Consider the following 19,595-nt stretch of genomic DNA (forward strand, 5'->3'; position numbering starts at 1 on the left):
GCTGGGAAAAATGAGAGGAGCAGTCCAAGTAAGATAGTGAAGGAAGCATGACCTCAGCTGTGGTGGTGGGGTAGCAGGCTAGGCAGTGCTAACAGGAGAGAAATGCAAGTGGGTGGTGGGCCCAGCAAGCAAGGCCTGCCCTCCACAAGCATGCCCACGGTTCTGCTTTCTGTCACAGCCTATCATGTGTCATCTGGCTGTATTTCAGAAGATAGTAGAGTACCATGTTGCAGAGGATGTGCTTTTGGATGAGTATCAGAAACTGGGTGAGGACCAGCAAGCAGGGCCCCACTGGGGAACAGAGCCTGGTCCAGGCTACAGTCGTCATTCTGTTCTCCAAGGAAGGCAGGAGACTGGAAAGGAGCAGGCCTCACTCAGGTTCCGTGTTCTTTCCCTTTGCCAGATCAGCACTGGTCTGATGACAGCCCATCGGATGCTGAAACAGAGTTTTGCAAGCAGCACCAAGAGTTGGTAGAAGCGGAGCTGGAGCTGAACGTCTCAGAAAACCAGGACGAACGACCCCCTGCCACTCTACAGCATAACAAGAGAGGTAAGTCTACTGTCACAGGAGAAGCCACTCCCAGAATTCCTGCTGAGAGCCACTTGAGGACTAGTGGCACCACAGGCACAGGTTATGAAGCAGAGCGGGCACACATCATACCACCCTCGGATAATGGCCTCCTCCCCCTATGCACAGGCCCTGCACGTGGCTTTACCAACAGCCCCTTTCTGTGTGTTATTTGGAGCTAGGAAAGGGTAGCAGATACAGCTCAAATCTTTTTGTCACAGACCATACACATGACACAAGCAGAGGTTGCATACGGGACGCCCTGGGGAAGCACATTCCCTTTTTTCTTCTTTCCATCTCTGCAGGTGGCCAACCAATGGTTCAACCCCACCGCAGAGCTGGCTAGAAGAGGCACTCTCAGTGGGAATGGGAGTTTTTCTTCTTGTCAATCCTTTGTCTCTTCTTTTTAGCTCCCTCCCAAGTCTCCAGTCCCACCTGGTCCCCTTCGGAACAAGCTGTTCTGTTCTCTCCTGCCCACAGCCCCATGGGAGAGGTAAGAGTGTGAGCCCCTTTTTTTGACTTCTTGTGCTAAGTGGGGTTGTTGAAAACAGGAATGGGGTTCCAGCTCAGTTCTCGCCTGTGGGGACAAGGTAGCATCTGCCTCACCCTGTTCTGCACCAACTCCAAACCTGGGTCATCCCACTATTGTATCATACTTTGTCTTGTCCACATATCATACCATTTCAAAAATAAGTTTTAAGTTAAAGCAAGAATATATGTGGAATCATTGGTTCAATATGACAGATGCATTATTTCTTAATATTCTGTTAAAATGAGCTATGAATTTTAATTTTATTTTTTCAAGTATATTTTTATTAATTTCAGAAAGGAAGGGAGAGGAAGAGAAAGATAAAAATATCAATATTGAGAGAGATTCATTGATCAGCTGCCTCCTGCACACCCCCTATGGGGGATCGAGCCCACAACCAGGGCATGTGCCCTGACCAGGAATCAAACCATGACCTCCTGGTCCATAGGTCGATGCTCAACCACTGGCTGGGCTAAACTATGAATTTTAAAATTAAAAATACCCAGATTACCAGTGGTATGTGAACCACAGACTAAAGAATGCTATATAAACACATTATAATAATATGTCCCATGGAACATGTTTTAGAAAATACTTTCTGGAGAAAAGATCAGGGAGGGAAGTCCAGACTGAAGATTGGGTCTGCTTGCTCTGATCTTTGAGATTCTAAGAAGCGAGATGAATTTGGTGATTTCACGTCTGAGATGGAGGAGCTTTACTGAGACAAGTGATGGGAGGACAAGGCATAAGTATACCTGCAGGAATATCTGGATCTTTGAGCTTCCTGGGGAGGACAGTTTATAATACACACTGTAAAAAAAATAGATGTTTTTAATCTTCTTACCATGTTGGCCACTATGTTCGTACTTCAGAGATCTTGGAGCTCTTGAGGAGTGAGAGCTGAATTCATTAGTGTCCTCTGACCAGCACTCACTTCAGTGCACATAGAATATAGGATGTCTTTGAGGTGAGCCAAACCCTGAAAACTGAGTCTGTTCAACTAAGGAAGTGGTTCTTAAAATTACAGAAAGTGAGAAAAGTTCTCCTGAGCAATTTGATTAATAGCTTAAAGGATGGAGAGAGGAATTTATTTCAGCAAGCACAGGCTCTTTGAGAGAGAAAGCTTCCTAAGGGATCTTTGCTGATCATTAAGTCCCTGCCCTCTAAACAGCTTCCATCTATCTTCTTTTTCTGTAGGGGGCCCGGATTCCACTCCCCTCTGAGGCTATCAAAGTGAAATTGCCCAAGGAGCGCCTTTTCCCAGAGCTTTTGGTTTCCAAAGTAAAGTTCAAAGCAGAAGTTCCCACTGATCAGAAAGCTGTGCACTCTCCCATCCAGTCCCAGCCAGGAGCTCTGCTGGAAGCCAGGACACATACCTCTCCAGTTAGTTCACAGGGCCTGTCCCCATTGGCCACTTCCACCATCACCCCCACTCAGCACCCCATTTGCTCCCAGCCTAAACCTTCCTGTGAGGCCACCATCCCATCCCCCACCAAGTCCCCCATATGCTTCCAGCCTGTTCCAGTGAAAACATCAACCCCCCTCACCCCCCTCCACGTGAAGAACCAAGGGGATGCCAAGGACAGACTGGGCAGCCCTCTTGCTGTGGATGAGGCCCTGAAGCCGAACGACTTGGTGGCAGAGTTCTGGATGAAGAGTGCTGAAATTCGCCGCAGCCTGGGGCTCACACCCGTGGATCGGAGCAAGGGGCCCAAGCACAGCTTCCCCTCACCTGCCTTTAAGCCATTGTCCCTAAAATCCTATTCAGTTGAGAAGTCTCCTCAGGATGAGGGGCTCCATCTTCTAAAACCTCCATCTAAGAGACTGGCAAAGTCGGATAGTGACCAGCCCTCTCTGCCAACCCCCAAGTCCCCATCTGACAGAGAGCTAAAAAGCTCCCATGAGGAGCGGAGAGACCTGTCCAGCAGTTCTGGGCTGGGCCTTCATGGGAGCTCCTCCAACATGAAGACCTTGGGCAGCCAGAGCTTCAATACCTCAGACTCCACCATGCTTACTCCACCCTCAAGCCCACCTCCACCCCCACCCCAGGACGAGGAGCCCGCAACTCTTCAAAGGGAGCCATATCAGATATATGGGCAGAAGGAAACCAAGCCCAAGGCCTCCGTAATCCCACCCCCCACACCTGCCACCTTTATGCGGCCCCCCCGAGAGCCTGCCCAGCTGCCCTGGGAAGAGGTACGGAAGTCATTTGTAGAGAGTGTAGCTGAGATCCCCTTTGCTGATGACGTGGAGGATACATATGATGACAAGACCGAGGACTCAAATCTGCAGAAGTTCTTCACACCCCCTTCCTGCTGGCCCCTCTCTGACAAGGCCCTCCCCCCACCCCTAGCCAAGGAGAATGTCAGGTTACTTACTCTAGAGAGCGGGGTCCAACTGCAGAAGAGGGGGCTACCTGTAGTCTCTCCAGAAGCCAAGGAGCTGGCTGAAGAACGCATGCGAGCCAGAGAGAAGTCTATAAAGAGCCAGGTGTTGAGAGATGCCATGGCCAAACAGCTGAGTCGGATGAAGGAGATGGAAATTGGGGCTGAGACCTCCAGTCCCCCAGGAGGCACCTGCCACAAAGCCTCCTCAATGCCCTCTAAAGGCAAAGCCCTTGGCCTTGAATCCCCTAAACACCCGGTGCACAAAGGCCCTGAGGAGCCCACCTTGAAGCACAAAAACACTAGTGAGGAATTCCTCTCCCCCACATTGAACTCAGGGGCCCCAGATGGTTCAGTCACTTCATCCGAGGGCTCTAGTGGGAAGAGCAAGAAGAGATCGTCACTCTTCTCCCCCCGTAGAAACAAGGAGAGAAAATCTAAAGGTGAGGGCCAGCCCCTGGAGAAACACAGCCCAGATCTCCTGGAGGAAGCAGCCGCCAAGCCCAGGTCCTTGTGGAAGTCAGTCTTCTCAGGGTATAAGAAGGACAAGAAGAAGAAGGGTGACAACAAGTCCTGTTCCAGCACCCCTTCCAGTGGTGCCACTGTGGCCTCTAGCAAGCACAGGATGTCTCCAATAGTGAAAGCAGGTACATCAGCACTAAGGGACCCCTCCTGGGGCAGAGCATAAGGTATGCGTTCTTCAGTCATTTGGTTCTTCTCAAAAGGTCCCTTCCCCATGCCACTCCCCCAAGGGCTCTTAGAGCTGTGCTAACAGGGTAGGGAGAAGAAAACTGAACCATGGGTTCACAGAACATGCTCCACTTAATAGGATAATTCTAAAAACAGCCTGAAGCTGGTTAAGGGAGACAGGAGGTTTATGTACTTCCTAAAGTCGCATCAACCTAACAGAGGGCAATGCTCTGGGCGTTCCAGGCAGTCTCTTTGGGCACCATCTATTCAGTGTTGGTCCATCCTGTCTGAACAGATGTGAGCATCCAAGTTCCTGACTCCCCAATATGGGAAAAGTCACTCAAACTAGAAAGAAAACAAATCTCCACCCCACTCCCCCAGGCTATTCTTGTGAGTGTAGAAATCAGGAAAGCACCGTGGTACTTATGGACTGGTCACAGTCTTCACTCTGCCTCTTCTTTCCATCCCCACAGAGCTGCAGCTGCGGGACCAGCTGAGTTTCTCCGAGGACTCTGACCTCTCCAGCGACGACATCCTCGAGAGGGTCTCCCAGAAGTCCAAGCGAGAGGTACGCAGGCCTGGTCAGCAGTAGGGCTTCAGAGGGGTTTGGAATCTCGACTCCTATCCTCTGTTGAGTGTTGGTCTTTGATGAGGTGGAGGAAAGGAAAGCAAATCTCAAAGCAGGGGTGGATATGAGCTCCCAGCGGACACATACAAATCCTGAGCCTTGCTCAGGGGTCCAAGTAGAAGACACAGAAGGGACCTATCTCAGGCTTTTTCAGTGAGCAGCTAGGGGTTATTGGCTTCTATGGCAAGAGTTCCTGAGTTGAGTTCTGGTGAAGACAGACATTTCATGCCCAAAGATTCATTCTGTCTTTAGGAAGCAGCCCCGTGTTGTCCATTCATTCTTTAGTCCTCAGAAATCCCACGTGGAGTAGCACCCACCAGTGCCCAGAGTGACAGGAAAAGAGTTGTTTGTTCCCAGGATCCAGCCAAGGCTTGGATGGGGAGCCTTCCTACTCCATCTCCATTGTCTAGCCGTGGGCACACACTTACCCTCCTGTCTAAGGTAAAGGTCCAGCTACATTCAGCTCCCTTTTTTTAATGAAAAACTTCCTCAGAACATTCTGTACCTTCTTTACAAGGCTTCCCAAGGCTTAAATTTGAGTCTTCCCTCTCCATTGACTTCCAGGGAGGCCATGGCCAGTCTGTGTCCAGTTCTCTCCTCCTGGCTTGATCTAGTTCCTCATTTAATAACTTTGTAAATCAGAGGAAACCCATCTTTTAGTTCTCATCTCATTCTTGAGTTGTTCGTCCCCCCTGGGCCATGCCAGCTCTGTATCTGTTCATTCTCCTAGAAGGACACCTAGAATGGGGTTTGATTGACTCATGAGTCAGGCCTCCCATCCCACCCCAGCCATCTGCAGAGCTTCCCCATGTCTCAGCCAGGCCACACTGGCTTATGGTTGGGATCTTGTATCCAATTCCCTGCAGAGACCTGGCATCAGGTTCTCCCTGCTATGGTTCCCACACAGTAGCTTTAGTACTAAACTGAGAAATTCTTCTGGGTATGTGAGTGGGTTCTTAAACACTGCCTTAGGGGTCCTGAAGGGGTTCTGTCAAGAAGGAGAATAGCACCGAAACCGGTTTGGCTCAGTGGATAGAGCGTCGGCCTGCGGACTGAAAGGTCCCAGGTTCGATTCCGGTCAAGGGCATGTACCTGGGTTGCGGGCACATCCCCAGTAGGAGATGTGCAGGAGGCGGCTGATCGATGTTTCTCTCTCATCGATGTTTCTAACTCTCTATCTCTCTCCCTTCCTCTCTGTAAAAAATCAATAAAATATATTTAAAAAAAAAAAAGAAGGAGAATAGTGGTCCAAGGTTCACTTTGCCTCAGTGCAGACATTTAGCCAGTTGGTCAAAAACTTCCATCTGTGGTTGCTTTTGTGGTCAGGTCTCTCCACCATTTCTCTATTGATTAATGAAACCTCCTAGCAAAATGCTGAGGGCCAGACTACCCAAGCTGGCTATGCCAAGGCCGTCATCTGGGTAACATATCTCACTGACCACACCTCTCCCTGGATCTCGAAGGCCTGGGGCATACAAGGAGCTCCTCCCCATCAGCGTAAATGACAGGTCATGGACCCCACTCCTAGAATCCAAGCACTTCACGCTCCACATGCTCCCCATAGAGATGGGCCTTTTGCTGGAGGCTGTGAGGGATACTAATGTCCTGACTCCCACTGCAGTGTGCAGTCACGCTGAGCAGGAGCAAGGCACTGTGTATTTTTAAGAATAGAAGCTAAAGGTAAAGGGATTGAGAAGTACAGATTGATAGTTACGGAATAGTCACAGGCATGTAAAATATAGCATAGGAAACATAGTTAATCCTATCTAATAAAAGAGAAATGTGGTAATTAGCGTACGACCGCTACCCTTCCCATTGGCTAATCAGGGCAATATGCAAATTAACTGCCAGCCAAGATGGCGGCCGGCAGCCAGGCAGCTTGAAACTAACATGAGGCTTGCTTGCTTCAGTGACGGAGGAAACCAAAATTCCCCGCCTGCCTTGCCGGCCTCTGAGCCTGCAGTTTGAAACATTGTAACAAATATAGAAGCTAAACAAAACCCCAGAAACCTACTTTCAGCGAGCCGGGATCTCAGAGCTGGAGTTATACATTGTTTCAATTATAGAACACAAACAAACCAGATACCTGCTTTCAGCAGCAGAGGCCTCAGAGCTGGAGCCTCAGAGCTAAAGCTGGCCCAGAATAAAAAAAGAAAAAGAAAAAAAGGAGCAGTTGGGAGCTTCAGTCCCAGCCTGAAAACAGCCCTCAGCCCCTCACCCAGACTAGCCAGGCACCCATTGGGGACCCCCACCCTGAAGGGGGTGTGACCAGCTGCAAAGAGCCATCATCCCCTCACCCAGGCTGGACAGGCACCCCAGTGGGGACCCCCACCCTGATCCAGGACACCCTTCAGGGGAAACCAGCCAGCACCCACCCGCGCACCAGGCCTCTACCCTATATAGTAAAAGGGTAATATGCCTCCCAGCACCGGGATCAGCGGAGCCGAGAGGCCTCCCGGCACCGGGATCAGCGTGACAGGGGGCAGCGCCCAAACCCCCTGATCACCCTGCGGCTCTGTGTGTGACAGGACGGGGCCACAACCTCCCTATCGGCCCTGCTCTGTTCGTGACAGGGGAAGGCGCCCAACCCCCTGATCAGCCCTGCTCTGTGCCTGATAGGGGGGAGCTCCCCAACCCCCTGATTGCCCTGCAGCTCTGTGTGTGACAGGGTGCAGTGCCCCAACCCCCCCCCCCCCCCACACACACACACACACACACACACTGGCCCTGCTCTGTGTGTGACGGGGTAGAGCCATAACCTCCCCATCAGGCCTGCTCTGTGTGTGACAGGGGGCGGTGCCCCAACTCCCCTATCGGCCCTACTCTGTGAGTGACGGGGGGAGCTCCCCAACCCCCTGATGGGCCCTGCTCTGTGCATGACAGGGGGGAGCTCCCCAACCCCCTCATGGGCTCTGCTCTGTGTGTGACAGGGGGGAGCTCCCCAACCCCCTGATTGACCCTGCTCTGTGCGTGACAGGGTACAGAGCCCCAACCCCCCTGATGGGCCCTGCTCTGTGCGTGACGGGGTGGCGCCGCAACCTCCCCATCGACCCTGCCTTGAGTGTGACGGGGCGGTGCCCCAACCCCCCAATCGGCCCTACCCTGAGCGTGACTGAGGGTGGCATTGCAACCTCCTGATCCGCCCTGCTCTGTACATGACAGGGGGTGGCGCCCCACCTCCCCAATCGGCCCTGCTCTGAGCCCAACCAGGGGCTGCACCTAGGGATTGAGCCTGCCCTCTGCCACCCGGGAGCAGGCCTAAGCCAGCAGGTCATTATCTCCCGAGGGGTCCCAGACTGCGAGAGGGCACAGGCCGGGCTGAGGCACCCCCTCTTCCCCCCCGAGTGCACAAATTTTTGTGCACCGGGCCTCTAGTAATATTATAATAGCTATGTATGGTGCCAGGTGGTTAAAGGAAATATCAAGGGGAATACTTTGTAAATTATACAATTGTCTAATAACCACTGTGCTATACACCTGAAACTAATACTAAATAATCTATATATATAAAAGCCAAGCGGCCCGAATAGCAGAAGACCAGTTGCTATGATGCACACTGCAGCAGCCAACCAGCCCAATGGGGGCCCCGATCAGCCCCTCCAACCTCCTGTGGCCCCTCCCCTAGCCGCCCCTGACCCTGATCGGCACTCCCACGGCCAACTTCCCATGCCTCACCCCCCACCCCGGCCGGCCCCATCTCCTATCACCCCCCCAAATCGGGATCAGGGTTGGCCGACCTCCCACAGCCCCCCTCCTCAGCCAGCCCAGCCCCGATCAGGCCCCCTACCTCTTGGTGTATGGGATGATGCTCCAACAAACTGAGCCACCCGGCCAGGACTAGGCCCCCCACCTCAATTGGGGGGTGGAGTCGGCCAGCCAACCTCCCGCATCCCCTCCCCCCTGCCAGCCCAGCCCCAATCGGCCCCCTTGGGGCGGGCCGGCTGGACCCCACTCATGCACAAATTTATGCACCAGGCCTCTAGTATTAAATGTAAACTGTAATTGGGGGAAAAAAAGAATAGAAGCTAAATCAGGAAAACAAACCTAAACAAAAACAGCAATGAAGGACACTTTGGAAATTTAAGGAATTGATCTTAGAGGATATGCACTGATACATAATATTGGCACATCAATGCTAAATTCTTGAAAGCTATTAAAGCACTGTAGTCATTTAGGAAAATGTCTCTGTTCTTAGGACGTACGTGTTAAAATTGTAAGGGATGAAGGATCTTGATATCTACAACTGAGTCAGAAAAAAAGATAATATATAAAGCTTATATCTATCAAGTGTGTGCAAAATTACTTAGCAAATCTAGGTGAAGGTATTCATTGTCCTCCTCTTTCAACTTTTCTGTAAGTTTGAAAATTTTCAGAGTAAGAAGTGAGGAGAGCGTGGGGGCACCTGAAGTGAGAATGGGGTTTGATTGACTCACGAGGGAGCCTCTTGCTGACAGTGCCCCTGGACCAGCAAATGTGGGGAAGTGGTTCCCCTTACATCACAGACCCACCCCTGAGTGAGGCAGCTATGAAACAAGTGCCTGAATTTTGTTTCTTTTTTAAAAAAAAATAACATATTTTATTGTTTTTTTTTACAGAGAGGAAGGGAAAGGGATAGAGAGTTAGAAACATTGATGAGAGAGAAACATCAACCAGCTGCCTCCTCCACATTCCCTACTGGGGATGTGCCCGCAACCAAGGTACATGCCCTTGACCAGAATCAAACCTGGGACCCTTTGGTCCGCAGGCCGAGGTTCTATCCACTGAGCCAAACCAGTTAGGGCATGTTTCATTTTTAAAAAACAAAAGTAAGTTATTTTTATTTAAAATGTTTATATAGAAAATATAAGATAATACACTTTTTTTAAAATTTACCTTATAGCCTTACCAAGAGATAATTCATGTTTACCTCTTTTCTTTGCCTCAGTCTGACTAAATACAACCACAGTGGCCTCTTCTTGAGTGCTTTGGCCCAGCCGAGAGCATGAGCATTTGCTTTCTAACGGACCCTGTCCCAGTTCGCTGCAAAAGCATTGCTCTGTAGCTGATCCACAATCTTGGCACATCACAGATATGTCATGATTTTATGTCTCTGTCACTGCCTCTACCAAGGTAGTACTCCCTCCCCTCCAAAAATCAGTAAGTAACTGCCCCACGTTAGCCAAGGTACAAATGTTGGGTGCCATGCCTTAGGTTGTAGTTATGGGGCTCCTATGGAATTTTTCACATGCTGCTTGGGGAAACCATCTGTCTTCTTTTTCTTTAACTGATTTGTTCTAATAAAGACATTTTTTTCTTTTATCATGGTTGGTGAGAGGGAGGAGTCGGTGAGAGGCAGAATCAACATGCTTAAATTTAAATGTCACCACTAGGAGGCTGGCTCATTCTTCTTGGGATCAGTATGCTCTTGAAATGCCAGCTGCACAGTGGTGGGCTCCCCAGTGCTTCAGGAGAAGCAGCCAGGCCACAGGAGTGCATCCTAAGGCTCTCTGGATCTCCAGACCTCCACCCCTCCCTCCCTCACTCCCTGACTGTCAACCTTGTAATGGGGATGGTGAGGAAGCCAGGTAACTAACCTTGGCTCTGAGCAGCTCTGCACAAGGCTTACTGGAGTAAGAGGTTATAATTACTGCCTGAAATGTTTTTTATAAATATCAGTTATTTCTGCTATTTCAGGTCCCTTTCACTCTGTATAATCAAGAAATGACCCACTCCACCTCCATCCCAGGGTTGTTGGTGACCCAATGGGCACCCCTGACCCTGTTCAGGAGCCCTGCCAGTAGAGAGCCTTTTGGAAGAGAACATTAGGTTGCTACTCAGCATACTCTGTGTCAGTGTCTCTGGTGACAGGAACTCCCCACCACCTGTCCCCCATCCCAGCACCAATAGCATTCAGTGGGAAGTAGTCTGAATCTCCATGAGCAAATGAACTACTAAATGAGAAATAGCATCTATAACTATATGTTTAAACAGTTTAATTTATACATGAAAGAGATTGAGAAGAAAAAAGGGAAGTTTTGAGGCATGAGGAAGAACCTGTCTTCACGGAAGAAAAGTGAGCCCAGCTCTGGCCTGTGTGCCTCAGTTAGTTGAGCATCACCCCGTGCACTGAAAAGTTGCTGGCTCGATTCCTGGTCAGGGCACATACTCAGGTTGCGGGTTTGATCCCATCAGGAGGCAACCAATCGATGTTTATCTCTCCCCTTTTCTGTCTCTAAAATCAATAAAAACACATTTGAAGGAAGGAAAGGGAGGGAGGGAGGGAGGGAGGGAGGGAGGGAGGGAGGGAGGGAGGGAGGGAAGAAGTGAGCCCAGGCCTTCGTCAGAGTGGGACTCACTAAGGTGCAGCTGCAAGTCTACATCCAGGTTCCTCACCTACCAGCCCTATGTGACATGGTGAAAAATAATCATTTTAGTCTTTGTGTTTGTTTTAAACTTCAGATCTTGCTCTATCTCTTACTCTATTTTTAATTATTATTATTGTTACTATTCTGTTTTTTTTTCCGTTGCTATCCCCTTAAAAGTCAATTTATGAACCACACAGCTTAGCATTCAGGAGATCATATGCACCAAAGGTAGTGTCTTGTTCCTGTTGGCTGGTCACTGTTGCATGTGTGTCCATGATTAACCATGGGGCAGCCCCCAGTCCTAGCCCTGCAGCCATACCCTCACTAACTGTTCATGCGCGCATGGAGCGGTCACATACACTAGCAGCAGAACTTTCTTTAGCTGTGTCATGACAGAAAAGGAGGGTGATATACCCTGCTCTTTGCTGGCTGGAGTGCATGTGGTAGTGTCAGTCTGAGTGGCTAGGGGGACAGGACTGCCCTTTGGGACTGGGCGCTGCAGGAATGGGGAATTCACAAATCCTTAGTTCCTGATCTGCAAGGTGACATGTTTAGGGCACTGGAACACCACTGACACCCTTAGGGACTTCCTGCTCAGTTGGCTCTCCACTATCCCTTGTTCTCTTAGAATAAAGATTACTAGAATACACACCTGAGTTGAATTTGGAAGTCTCCTTTAAAGTCTGTAAAAGAATACTTTTTTATTTTCTTGGAAGCAATAAAGAAGGTGTTATGAATAGAGGCAACCCCCACCCCCACCCCCAGCATTTGCTTCTCAGTGATTGCCCAGAGTTTATTCAAGGCATCTGACACTCCCTTGTGCCCTCATTGCCCACATTTGCAGGTGGATTTGCTCAGGTAGTTCAATTTGTGGAATTGCACTGGATTTGGCTGGTTGCCTCTTGGATCTTGATGGCACTGGCTGAAACAGCCCCGCTCCCTGCCTTCCTTTCAGTGGTTGCTGTGCAGAACTCAGAGTCAGGGCAGGTTCATGTCCATAGTTTCTTCTTCAGACCATTAGTCAGTTTAGGATTCTCTCAGACTTAAAATAGAAGCATCCTTGTTTTCTCTACTTCAAATGTTACTTCTTAAAAGAATCTTATAAATATTGCTCATCTGAAGAAAGTGGTTTTTAATACCAAACAAAAAATGAAAGGACCCTGATTTTTCTTTCCCTGTATGTATCCTAGAAGGAGGCATGGGAAACATCTTACCAATATTTTTACCCTAAAAAAGTCTTAAAAAGAGCAGACATCCTTATATGAGAAACAGCTGATACCAACAATAAAGAAGCATATGTCCCTTTGTTGCATTAATTCTCTGTCAGTACTCCACTGAACCTTCTGTCCCTGTCACAGTGAGAAAGCACCTCACTTGTGGAGCTTGAGGTATACCCTGTGGCATTTCGGGCTGCAGCCTGGAAGTCTTCCCACACCTCTGGCCTGCCTGTTTGCCTTGCAGGCACTCTGCAGCCTGGAACGGTGCTCTCCATATCCTTGCCAACCACTGCCCAAACATCTCAGGCACCTGACTGAGGAAATCTCTTGTTCTCTCCAGCCAAGAACTTACACAGAGGAAGAACTGAATGCCAAGCTGACCCGGCGTGTGCAGAAGGCAGCTCGGAGACAGGCCAAGCAAGAGGAACTTAAGCGGCTGCACCGAGCCCAGGTAAAACCAGGAGGGGCCACACCATAGCACCCTTATTTCCAACCAGCTATTCCTCATCCATGATGATGGAGGGAGAGGAAGGCAGAGCAGAGGTAGATGGGGTGTCCTATTCCCTGAGAGGACAGCCCCAAAGGCTAAGGTCACTAACCCCTGGCTTGATACAACTACAGAAGCCTTGATTTTGTGGAGTTTTAGGTAGGAGGGAAGAGCCAAGCTTTGAGTTTCTAAATTCCTTACTCTGGAATAATCATTTTAAAGCCAACTAGTTCAATTGTAAGAATAATTATTTAGGCAATCAGTGACCTGACAGCCCCTGATAGGCCTGGGATTTAGAGGTCAGGGTAGTGTTCCAGTCTTCAGCCTCTGTCTGCAGGCCTCAGAGATCCTAGACCAGCCGTGGGCAAACTACGGCCCGCGGGCCGGATCCGGCCCGTTTGAAATGAATAAAACTATTGAAAAAAAAGACCGTACCCTTTTATGTAATGATGTTTACTTTGAATTTATATTAGTTCACACAAACACTCCATCCATGCTTTTGTTCCGGCCCTCTGGTCCAGTTTTAGAACCCATTGTGGCCCTCGAGTCCAAAAGTTTGCCCACCCCTGTCCTAGACCATTCTAGATTGGGGGTGGTGAGGACTAAATAATTTCTTTATACAAAGTCTTAAAAAGATACCTAAATATAATATGATTTTTTAATTAACTCATTTCTATCTGGCTGTATTCATAGAGATTAGTACACTAATCAAAAGCTATACAATGAGAAACATTAACAGAAAATCCAGATACCAACGAAGTATTGCTCTGAATTCCATGTTTCATCAAGCATTTAAAATCACCAGTCTTTTAGTCCTTGTCTTGCACATTATTCCATATGCACATTACCTGCACTGATACGCCACTGGTTGCTGCTGCTTTGGGGGTTGAATGTTCTTTTGATTGCCCATTGTTAGTCCCCACGTAGCACGCAGGAACTTCGCACTGCGGATTCTGGCTGGGTGCTCCATTCTAGATTTCTTCTTTATTTTTAATCTTGTAGAGAGAGGGTGTCTCCAGTAGTGTCCAAGAACCCCTGTTAATGCTTTAACAATATCACCATCAGAAAGGTCCCTGGTCAGTATGTCTCAGGGGCTAGCTAGAGCATGGCCCACACACCAAGGGGTTGTGGGTTTGATTCCTGATCAAGGGCACGTACCTGGGTTGCAGTTTCGATCCCCAGCCCTGGTTAGGGGGTGCATGTGGGAGGCAACCAACAATGTCTCTCTCTCTCTCTCTCCGCTCCCCCCCTTCTACTTTCTCTAAGGATCAATGGAAGAATATCCTCAGGTGAGGATTAATACCAAAAAAATGAAGAAGCAGAAAGGTCCTAGGCTGTAGTATTTAATTACTTCTTCCAGGAATTTAATCCACTTCCTCTCTTTGAACTGCCCCGAGAGAGGCTGGTCATTCCTTGATGTGCACCCATATACATGGTGCTGACTGATGATGGGCCCCGAAGACACATGTTCTTCACACACTGGGCATGATGCCCATTAACCTAGAGCCTTTCCAAATGTTTTACCATGTTAGCTTTTTACCCTCTGTGTGTGTGCAGGTTGTTGGCCTCTTGAAGGTTAGGAGATGAGAGGGCTGGGCCTCCTGTTGCTTTGTTCCCACAGATCATCCAGCGGCAGCTGGAGCAGGTGGAGGAGAGGCAGCGACAGCTGGAGGAGAGAGGTGTTGCTGTGGAGAAGGCGCTCCGCGGGGAAGCAGGTACTGCCTGGGCTGTCCTATGAGGAGGTTGTTCCTAAGGGAAGCCCCTACCCCCAGCCCCATGGTAGGGCTAGTTTTTTATCACCTCAGCTTCTTTTCCAGCAGGCGTCTCTGGGTTCCTTCATCACTGAGATTTGGGCTTCCTGTAAAACAAAGGAAAGAAAAGAACCTCTGTTTGTAACTGCCCCAAGGCCCACACCTGTTCTTTCACCCTGTCTTAGAGCTTGCCATTTACCTGTGGGATGAAATCTCAGTCTACTTCCTCTGTTGATGGCAAGCACTGGGCCTTCTCCTCCTTCCCCCCTTCTCTTTTCCCACCCCATCATTTTCTCTAGAAGAAAATAACTGGGAATAAGGGAGACCTGTACCACAAGAAACCATCAGAGAACTGCACAAGCAGAGCCCCTGGCCTGCTCTCCACATGCCACCTCCTGTTTTTGGCTCTCCAGGCTCCCTTCCTGCCCAAGCTGCTCAGAGTATGTGAGGACACACACCCCAGAGTGCACTCACCACCTACTGTGGGTTGAGCACACAGATTTCCCAGTGTGAGCCCAGGCTCTGTATTTCCTAGAGTCTGCTTACTCAAGACAGGGTAGAAAGGCTCGGAGGACTATGGCAGGCCAGCACTATGTAGACATTGGGAAATAACTGTGAGGGCCATTGTGCTTGGTGACTGCAGTTCCTGGGGAAAATCAAAGTGTAGTGCAGAGACACCCACTGTCCACCCAAGGAACATGTGGGGCGGATTAAGCACAGTTAGGCACAGAGAAAGCAAGGAGTTATCCGGAATCCCAAGGGCCAGGAATCCCTATTGGTGCAAGACCTGAAAACCACTGGGGCCAGCCCCAACTGTAGCTCCAACACAGGCATGGAGTGATTGATGTCTGCTTTTTCAAGAATCCACAAGTCTCTAGATGTGGAAACCTCCATCTCTTGTAGAGAGCACAGGCTAAGCATTCAAGTTGTGAGGCTGGGGATGAAAAGAGGTAGTGACTTAATTTTGCAGTAGCCCCTTGTTACTTCCTTATTCAAGTGTGGCAGAGGGGCTGTGGTACGTCTCCTGGAAGGCAGACTGTCAGTAAACTAAAGAAGAGCCAATAAGAAGCAGCCAGGAATGAGACCAGTTGCTGCCATCTGGTCTTGCTACAGAACTGACCAATGGGGTGATGTTGCAGTCTGTGCCTAGTGTAAAGATGAATTCATGGGGTTCTTTAAGACTGAAGTTCACATGGGGGGAGTCAGGGGTCAGACATAGAAGTAGGTGCTTTTTCCAGGCCCTTCAAGGCCTAGAAATTGCAGTTAAACAATTGACTCAGTGATGACCTTCAGGTGAAGAGATGGGGTGGGGGAAAAGATGAGGGTGTGATGTTCTTGGTTTTGTGCCTTACTGATGCTTGACTTACTGCTTGAAGCCCAAGTCACCAAATGAAATGCAAATACTTGAACCACTGAGGAGCCAATGAGCCAGAAGCCTGGGATGTGTGATTGCAAGGCAAGCACTGGCTCTCTGTCAAGGAGTGGAGGTTCAGGTTCACCGAAAAGGGTCCCTGGCTTCCAAATGAAGCTGTGATGTCTCCACCATCCTATTTTTTCTCTGTGTCCTGTATGCTCTGACTTGGCCTCCTCACTTAAGCCTGAGCCCCTGGAGGAAATTGGCCCAAACCTACCAGAGATGCCCTGAACCTGCTATAAGCAACTCGCAGGGCCCTGCCCTCACTGCTTTCTCTTCTTGCAGAAGAAATCAAGAGGGAGCCTGGGCCCATCATTCCTTCTACCCTCCCCCACTAATTACTTCTGCAAAGTAGAAAGTGAAGGGTAGATCTCCCAACACATAGTCAGACTAGCTCAACAGGGTGTGCCTCCTTGCTCACAGGTTCAGAGGTTTGGGTGGGTCACCCCAGGGATGATGGTTCCCATAATGCACTTGTGTGCCTGCCGACTGCCGTGCAGTTTGAGTCTATGATGGTGCTTCAGTGTTTCTGCAACAGGCTGCGTGGTTCAAGCTGCTGGCTACCAAGGGATCAGAGAATAATATACCATTGAAGACTGGCATAAGATTTTGCCAAAATTCCTCTTTCCAGCTGTTTAGATAATTTTCTTTTCATAAACATATACAGCCAGGATTTCATCTAAGTCATAGGTTTTCAAACTTGTTTTTTAGTAGCAGAACCCTTTTTACAAACCAAATTATAAATTCAAGTCAAAAAGAATTACTTTAAAATGTTAACACAAATTTGAAAATTTGAAAGCACTGCCTCCACTTCCAGTTCACGCCTGTGTAGGGAACATCCTGGCACACAGAGGTAGTTGCTGCAAATGGTAAGTTTTTAACCTCTCACCTGGAGATCTCAGGATATACATAGTTTAAATGATGCAGATGCTTGACACTTAAATAGAGTACTAGAAATTGTTTTCACAGGTAAATCACTGACAAATATAATAGTAGTTCACATTCTTCATAAAGAGTAGATCTCAGATAAAAGCTCCCAAATATACAATGAACACAAACCCAACTATGCTATGATATTGTGGCATGTGTGTTACGCACCTAGAGGACCTCATTGTGACAGAAGCTGCTTGAGGCTGAGAGAGAACTCTATCGGGACGCTGACCTGTACACTTGTACAGGAGTACTCTACTTGCCAGAATGTCAATGAATGAATAAATGTCCTCTTCCCTAACACATTTACAGGGCGTACAGATACTTGCACAAAGAGGCAGAAGAAACTTGGTCCTGGGGCTTCACAAAAGCCATTTTACCTGGTAGCACAAATTAATGTGTTGATGGTCTTCAGTGGGCTAAAAGTTGGCATATCAAACATTTGAATATGGAGTATCTTATTTAAGTTTTTTAAAATAAGGTAAAAGTATTTGTGAATCAGGTATTTGGGAGACTCCTGGAATAGCACTTGAAAAACCCTAAGGATTCCACAGAACAGTTTCAAAACCACTATTGTAGTCCATACTCTTCCAAGCAAGGCTTTAACCAGAAACCTCCATCCAAATACATAAACATCTATTCTGTTTATAAAGACAGGCTTCAGCAGCTCCATTGGGAGATTTTCTCAAGATGCATTTGGGAAATTCTAAGAATATAATAGCTCTTACCATAAGAATATATTTCCAAATATATTTTTTTCCTTGTCTTATTTAAGCACATCACTTCCAAGGCCCCCCTTTTGTCAGATGCCCCAGTGGCCCTGTTCCTACTTGGCAGAGATCATCTTTGAGGCATATCTGTACACACTGGCTGCTTCTTCCTCTGCTGCTTCAGCATTTCTCTCCTTTTGTTAGTCCGGTTGCTCCTAGCTAATCTTAGTATAGCATGACAGGCTGGAGTCTTCCAGCAATGGTCATCAGCCCCTTCCCTGGGGGGCATATATCTGGTCAACTTGTTTGGTCCCTCTGGCTGAGGGAGTCAGACTGCCCAATTAGCCAACGTGCCTTCCAGAGGAGAGATCTGATATGGACCTGCCATCCATTGGTCTCAACTTACCCAAGGCTCATGAATATCCAGACCACCAGGGTTAGGTTCAGAGCTTTCCAGCCCAGAGCAAGACTAAGACTGACATGATTTCTGGCCTGGAGCATCTGGAAAGCCTGCCCTTTTTGTTTTTGGAACCCTGATTCAAACTTTAACCATTGGATCAACCTTGAGCATGACTTGGAAAACCATTCCAGGTTTGCATTGTACTTTCTGGTGTGCCCTTTTTTTTTTTTTTTTTTTTGACTTTTTACAGAGAGGAAGGGAGAGGGATAGAGAGTTAGAAACATCGATGAGAGAGAAACATCGATCAGCTGCCTCCTGCACACTCCCCATTAAGGATGTGCCCGAAACCAAGGTACATGCCCTTGACCGGAATCGAACCTGGGACCCCTCAGTCTTCAGGCCAACGCTCTATCCTCTGAGCCAAACCGGTTAGGGCTGGTGTGTCCATTCTTGAAGGGGGAACCCTATTAGGAAACAAAAGGCTGCTAGGATTAGCATTCAGATTGTGAAATGTGGAGGAAAGGGAGAGAAATAGCAGCTGACCTTTATTGTGCTCTGCATTTGCTTATGATTCTGCCCAAGTCCAGTCCCTCATCACAGCCCAGTCTCTGTATCTCAGGCATGTGAAGAACATAACATCCTTACTAGACAGCCACATGGAGCTAAAAAGCTAGGAGTGCCAGTGGCCAGCAAACCTCGAAAAGCCTTCAGGCAAATAGCCACAGGCAAATAGCCACAGCTCATTTCCTGCTTTTAGAGAGAAGGCTGGCTGAAGTTAGGGTCTAACCTCAGAAGAAAGAGCATCTCCTTCCTCTCAACCCATCTAGCAAAAGTGGTTCTGCAAGGAGTTTGGTATACTCACCAGTGGGGGCCACATGTGTGAATTCTTGAGAGAGCTCTGACTGCCTTTAACCCTAAGGATTGGTGTCCTTGCCAAGCTTTTTTAGGTGGTTTACGTCTTGCCTTCAAAGCTCAGCCTGGAGTCTCTAATATTCAGTAACTAAGGAAGTAGTTGCCCTGATCTGCCCTTGAATTTTTTAAATCTTCTTAGTTAGATAAGGTTCAGTCCTAGCAGGGCCAGAATTCCCAACAAATCCAAGGCCTTTTGTCCTAACTAATTATTGGAGTTATAAACAGGAATCACATTGACATTGGCTATTAACTCACCTGTGGTTAGTGAACACCCCCTCCCACCACCAGGAAATATATGGCTCAGCATGTGTGCACACAATGCACTTTCAGAGAGAAACATGCTTTGCAGCTATTTCTCTTCTCCCTCTTGCTGTCTCTCTTTGTTTCTTATGCTTTTTCCTATTGATTGCTTTGGGTAGCGGGGGGGACAGGAGGGTTTTATCAGATCCAGTAACTCTCTCTTCATCGATTCCTTGTTGTAGACTATTGGGGAGAGTCTTATTACAGTGACCTCATCGACTTGCATCTGGGTGGTATGTATAGCAGCATCTGTTGCTGACACTAACCCTGCTGACACCCTTTCCTCACCCATTCTCATTAGTCCCTGCTCACAAATGAAAGAAGAAATCAA

The 19,595-nt window shown here is 48.4% G+C and overlaps 1 protein-coding gene across 1 annotated transcript in view; it reads left to right on the forward strand.

The window, feature by feature from the left end:
• The window catches only part of MICAL3 (microtubule associated monooxygenase, calponin and LIM domain containing 3), a 254,060-nt gene that overhangs the window by 210,046 nt on the left and 24,419 nt on the right, over window positions 1–19,595 (forward strand). The window contains exons 32-37 of the mRNA XM_081083520.1: window positions 404–550; window positions 979–1,061; window positions 2,295–4,128; window positions 4,645–4,739; window positions 12,701–12,811; window positions 14,469–14,562. Coding sequence (XP_080939646.1) covers window positions 404–550; window positions 979–1,061; window positions 2,295–4,128; window positions 4,645–4,739; window positions 12,701–12,811; window positions 14,469–14,562 — 2,364 coding nt within the window. The remainder of the gene's footprint in view (window positions 1–403; window positions 551–978; window positions 1,062–2,294; window positions 4,129–4,644; window positions 4,740–12,700; window positions 12,812–14,468; window positions 14,563–19,595) is intronic.

This window comes from Myotis nattereri, assembly GCF_964212035.1.
Source record: "Myotis nattereri genome assembly, chromosome: 2".
NCBI lineage: Eukaryota > Metazoa > Chordata > Mammalia > Chiroptera > Vespertilionidae > Myotis > Myotis nattereri.